Source organism: Cyrtonyx montezumae, unplaced genomic scaffold (genome assembly GCF_038088225.1).
Source record: "Cyrtonyx montezumae isolate F1298 unplaced genomic scaffold, pur_monq_1.0 scaffold_57, whole genome shotgun sequence".
NCBI lineage: Eukaryota > Metazoa > Chordata > Aves > Galliformes > Odontophoridae > Cyrtonyx > Cyrtonyx montezumae.
Window position 1 is genome coordinate 737,012 of NW_027072064.1, and position 6,000 is coordinate 743,011.

The 6,000-nt window shown below is 47.7% G+C and overlaps 1 protein-coding gene across 1 annotated transcript; it reads left to right on the plus strand.

The window, feature by feature from the left end:
* Nucleotides 1-4,169: 4,169 nt before the first annotated feature.
* Nucleotides 4,170-5,758, plus strand: LOC136056682 (keratin-associated protein 5-4-like). Its single transcript, XM_065748985.1, has one exon. The coding sequence runs from the start codon at nt 4,206-4,208 to the stop codon at nt 5,394-5,396; it is 1,191 nt and encodes a 396-aa protein (XP_065605057.1). The 5' UTR covers nt 4,170-4,205; the 3' UTR covers nt 5,397-5,758.
* Nucleotides 5,759-6,000: the final 242 nt, after the last annotated feature.

The following is a 6,000-nucleotide window of genomic DNA, read 5'->3' on the forward strand; positions in this document are numbered from 1 at the left end:
TGCCCACCCATCCCCTACTGCCCCCAGTACACCAAGAACATCTGCAAGATGCCTCCACCATGCCCTAAGTTCTAGCAGCAGAATCCAGCCGTGCACCCAGCTCTGCAACCTCTGGACACCTCCCTGCTCGAGGCACTGACCTCATCCTCAGTGTTCATCACTTACTGGCTGCTCCACTTCTCCATGAGCAGATGCTTTCAAAGCAGTTGAGGACCATGTTACGTGGGGGTGCACTACCTCTGGTTCATTATCGCTGTGCTGTTGGAGTTCTTTCTGCTGGTGCAATGGATGGTGTTTGCTGATGGTAGTTTCCTTCTTGCTTTACTGCTCCCAACTACAGCCAGAAAATAAAAGCTGCATTTCAAGCATTTTGGAGGCATTTAGTCACTACTGTACCCTACTCAATTTGTGTTGTTGGTTTCTTGGAGGGATGAGGGGGGGGGTTAGTGAGTTGAGCCATGTTTTAAATACTGGTGGACTCAGCCACAGTGCAAGGAGCACCAAGGAGGGGTGAAATTCAGGGAAATGCCCACAGCACACCACACAGAGGGGCTGCAAGAACCACACTGGGTTAATTCTGTGTGAAAACTGAGTGTTTGCACTGAGCAGATGCAGCGAGTGCGTAAGAGTTACAACCAGGGCCTTTCCCTGCTCAGTCACGTTTGCACTCCACTTCAGATCTCTGAAAGCTGCTGCTATATTTGGAAACAAAACAAAGCCAATCCTGCAGGGACATTAACTCTGCCAATTAAACATTTTCTACAGTGCAAAACGAGCAAAGGTTTCCCCAAGCATGATTCATCCATCCTGTGGGCAGGCATGGGGAATAGGTTGGGTGAGCTGTGCACTGGAAGTCCCCAGTAAATAACCAGTTGGTGCAGAAGCAATTGAAAATAGTTCTTTATAAGTTAGAGAAATTTGTCATTATGGAGGAACAGCTTATTAAAGAGGAAAAGTCGCCAGTTGAAGACAGAGGACAATTAATTGCTGAATTCTTCTTGTTGCCATTACTAAGAGATGGCTCATTTTTAGGCAATGGGTGGGAACTGCATTAAAAACTCCTTCCCTTCTTCATTCTTCACTTCTCCCCAGTTTGGTGTTGGGTCAATAACTGGGCTGGCTCCAATAGGGCGTTGGCTTTTATTGCTCACGAGTAGCTTTGTCTTCAGGTACACGCATTCACTTTCATGCCCCGGGCTTTGAACTTTCTATTCCATGATTAATCACAGCACTTTTTGCTTCCCCCTCCTTTAGTCCCACAAAGGACATTCAGCTCTGACCAGGTTACGCTTTCCACTATGCTCAAGCCTGAAGTTCTGTTAACTTCAGGATGAGAAGTTGCAGACATAACAGGGAAACGAGAGCAAAGGTTTTGTCAGCCCCAGAAAGATTCAGCACCTGCAACAGCAAGGATCAAACACTGGATGGATGTTTCCCTTCAATAGAATATCTAAAAAATAATAATCAAGAATCAGACATCATAAAAATTCACAAAGGGAAGAAGATCTCCATACCTGATGTTTTGGATAGCTTAGAGGAACGTTTCTGCTCCACTGCATGAAGCAACATAATAGCAGACTTCCACAACCAGGACAAACTATTAGCAAACCCCTAAAGGTTTAATGAGGGGGAATTTGCATTAGCTGTTACATGGCAACGATTGCTTCACCACATTCATAATTCACAAACAAAATAAACAACGCTGCCTTACTCTCAGCATCTTATGTAGGTCTCTGTGTTTGTTCACTAAGACTGAAAGGTAATCAGGATTTATATGGTTTAATTATTTATTTTATAGAGCTCTTCTCAAGGAACTGGTTTCTAGCCCTCAGCCTCTCTGACCCTTTCTCATGGCTTCAGCCAACACTGCCATGCCCAACAGCAGCACTGCTTTCCCAACCTACCAGCACAGCAGGTGAAGCAGTGCATCAGATCCACACAAAGCCCTACAGAAATCTGTCTCTCTTTCACTGACATCTCTCCTATCGCGCTGCTCAGGATCTCCCTGCTTACCACGTCAGGGCACCCTCCTGCTTCCCTGCAGCTCACCGGTCCCCTCCTGGCCATCCCCTGGGTTGCCACACTCCTCCTTTCTTGTAAGCAGCATGCAGATATCAGCTAGTGCCCATCTATAATGCTAATTGGGCTCTAATGAGTGGCAGCGACCTGGTGCAGCTGGGTCATTAGCATGAAGCTAAACAAACTCCATGGGAGGTGAAGCTCGTGTTTTAGCAGATGGGAAGCTGACCTTTGGAAGAGCTTGCTGGAGAAAGGGGACTTGGTGCCTTTTATGATAGAAAGGTACGAACCAAGCCCACCACGAGCTCCCCAGCAGACATGGAGTAGGAACAACACATGCTCGATGCTACCAGCAGTCAAACTGAACATCAGTAATGATTTCTTCTGATCTCAGCATCTATGGTTCTGGGTTTCACTGTGTTCCAGAAGCTCTGGAATGCAGAAGGTCTGGATCTTCTCACCTTTATCTCAGTAGAAATCTCCAGTGAAGATGCATGAGAAGGTGGTCTGGGGTCCTCTGGAGCTCCCAGGCATGCAGACCCTCATGGAATGAGCACAGTTTGCCCCAGGTGACCTCAGACACAAAGCATTTAATGCTCCAGTCACAGTTCTGGCCCCATGCCTTCCCCCTGACCGGAGACAAGTTGTTAGGCAGACATGGGTTCGGAATCACGGAGATGCTCTGCGCGTTATGTGAGGCCTTCAGGCCGTGGTACAAAATAAATATTAACATCATTAATGAATAATTGCAATACGATCATTACCATAGGCGCTAATGACTGCCAATGGGTGACGGAGAACTGAGCGTAGAGCTGTTCTAAAAATACCTTCTGTAGGTGGATCTTCCATTACTCGGGGGCATATGGGAACTTAAAAACCGAACAGGAATTTTGCAGATCAAGTTATGTTAAGCATATGCTAAGTATGTAAGATTTCCAGAAAACTTTTGTGTCGTGTTTTCACGTAAAGATGTCAGAAACTGGAAAAATATGGACTCTGGTTTGACCCAAATGCTATTCCACACTCCCATGATGAATTTTCATGGTTCTTCCATCTAAAATTTCTGGGTTTCGTGGCAACAAGGGCATGCATTTTCCCATATCTTGATCAAAGGATGAGATGTCAAGAGCTTTCTGCTTCATATTTGGTCTTCTGATGACCAGAGGCCCCAAAGAAAGCCATCAAGCTTTCCTATTTCTGCATTCATTAACAGAACATGGGGCCACGGAACTACATTTGGTGGAACTCCATGTGAAAAAAAGAAAAGAATCATATGAAGGAGTGACTGACACCCCAAAAGACTTTCCTCAATCTGAATTATGATTTGTATGCTAATTTAACCCTACCTCTGAACAAGCCATCCAACATCTCGGTGTCACAGCATTACCAGATGCAAAATGAACAGAAACGTGCTTGTTAATTAGTTCACGAGCGCCGCACGAGAATTAAATTGACATTAAAAAATTGTAAAAATTTCACAGAATAAATTGATAATAACACAAAATTGAGGGGTTGGTCAAAAATAATGAGGCAAAGACTAAACAGATGTGGGCACATTCAACAAATAAGTATAGGCTTAGTGGGTAAATCACAAATTGCTGTGGGGTACCTCATTTCCGTCAGGGCCATTTTCAGCTAAATAAAAGGTCTCCCTGTCCCTTTGCTCCTCACTCAACTGAACCCCTCAGTTAGCAAGGTAAGTGTTACCTAGGGTTGTCTGCTAACAATGGTTCTCATTTGGCTTTGGTCAAGCAATGAATGGAAATGCTCTTTGATCTACAACTCTGACATACCGGCTTTCCCATTCTGCTTGATGCAGAAGACCGTTGGTGTGGAGAGCTGAGGCTTTGGGGTGGAAAAGAAGCTTTTTGGGATGGGAATTCAGCAAGTGATGTTCATCAATTAGTGCAGGGAAGGAAGCTCCCAGGATAGCTCAAAAGATACAGAAATGCCAGTGGGATAGCACCAGGTGGCTCCAAGTCTGTAAGGCCCAGTTTTGTGCAACTCAATACAAATAAGTGGGAAGTGATGCGTGATATGGCTGTCCCCCGTGGGTCTAGACAGCAGCATCTATTTGCCAAAATAAAATACATCTCTGAACTCAAAAAGATGGATTGTATCTTAATGTGCATTGTGTTTCAGATCCTCGTTGCCCTCGAGTTTGGACTACACTACCAATAAACACCATGTGCCACAGCGTGTGTTGCTCTAGTGGATGCTGCTCTGTTGTGAAGAGCAAGACAGTGTGCTGCAGCCCCTGCCAGAAGACAGTCTGCTGTGATCCCTGCCAGAAGACACTCTGCTGTGAGAAGACAGTCTGCTGTGATCCCTGCCAGAAGACAGTCTGCTGTGAGAAGACAGTCTGCTGTGACCCGTGCCAGAAGCCATGTTGTGACCCATGCCAGACTTGCTGTGACCCATGCCAGAAGCCATGTTGTGACCCATGCCAGCAATCTGTCTGCTGTGACCCATGCCAGAAGCCATGCTGTGACCCGTGCCAGCAATCTATCTGCTGTGACCCGTGCCAGCAATCTGTCTGCTGTGACCCGTGCCAGAAGCCGTGCTGTGACCCATGCCAGCAATCTGTCTGCTGTGACCCATGCCAGAAGCCGTGCTGTGACCCATGCCAGACTTGCTGTGACCCATGCCAGAAGCCATGCTGTGACCCATGCCAGCAGACTGTCTGCTGTGATCCATGCCAGAAGCCGTGCTGTGACCCGTGCCAGACTTGCTGCGACCCGTGCCAGAAGCCGTGCTGTGACCCGTGTCAGAAGCCATGCAGTGATCCATGCCAGACTTGCTGTGACCCATGCCAGAAGCCATGCTGTGACCCATGCCAGACTTGCTGTGACCCGTGCCAGAAGCCATGCTGTGACCCGTGCCAGACTTGCTGTGACCCGTGCCAGAAGCCATGCTGTGACCCATGCCAGACTTGCTGTGACCCATGCCAGAAGCCATGCTGTGACCCGTGCCAGACTTGCTGTGACCCGTGCCAGAAGCCATGCTGTGACCCATGCCAGACTTGCTGTGACCCGTGCCAGAAGACTGTCTGCTGTGATCCGTGCCAGAAGACTGTCTGCTGTGATCCGTGCCAGAAGACTGTCTGCTGTGACCCGTGCCAGAAGACTGTCTGCTGTGACCCATGCCAGACTTGCTGTGACCCGTGCCAGAAGCCGTGCTGCAGCTGCTGTGGCCAGCAGTGCCTGCAGACTTGCTGCCGTCCCTGCTGCTGCTCCGGCCGTCTGTCCTGCTGCTCCTATGTAGTGAAGAAGAAGCCCGTTGTGGTGTGCTGCAGCCCCGTGCAGTACTGTTCCTCTGTGAGAAAGTGCTGTGTGCCCATCAAGCAGTGCTGCACCACCGTCAAGAGGTGCTGCTGAGCCCACTCTGTAGGAGAAACAGCTCTGCCCACCCTCGTCTCCAGTGTGCAGCAAGAACAGGCACAAGGGGACGGGGACCTGACCCTTCCTTCTGTTTCACACGATGATGGAGTACATCCCTAGTGATTTTCTTCTGGTTTCCAAAATTAAGCTGTCATCTTTCTTCTTTCACACTGTCTTTTAATTATCAAAGATCTGCAGTGCACTTGAGTATGTCACCCAGTGTACAAGGCATCGGATCTTACATATTCATTCTCTTCTTGGTGTATGGGACGTGGGAAACGTTTGCTGCTAATGTGATCATTCTGTATTTTCTCTCTTGATTTGAAGACAATAAAACTTGGCATTAAGCAAAATGCAAAGTATCTTGTTGCTTGGTTGTTCTTACCTTGTTTTGCTTAGAACGTGTCCTTGTCCTGGTGCTGTGTTCTAAGTCATCATCAGGCTCCTGAGGGCCAACATGTGCTTCATGACTTTTGGGAAACAGAACTGCTCAGCCCAGCTTCTCCTTGGCATGAATTAGGTCATGTCTAAAGATGGCAGAGCAGTTTGATGTTGTCTTGCACCCACTGATCCTCTGCCTCAGTTACTCATCTCAGTTTTG

What these genes read in the sequence shown, in the direction of transcription:
- LOC136056682 (XM_065748985.1), top strand. Translation starts at nt 4,206, where the DNA reads ATGTGCCACAGCGTGTGTTGCTCTAGTGGATGCTGCTCTGTTGTGAAG.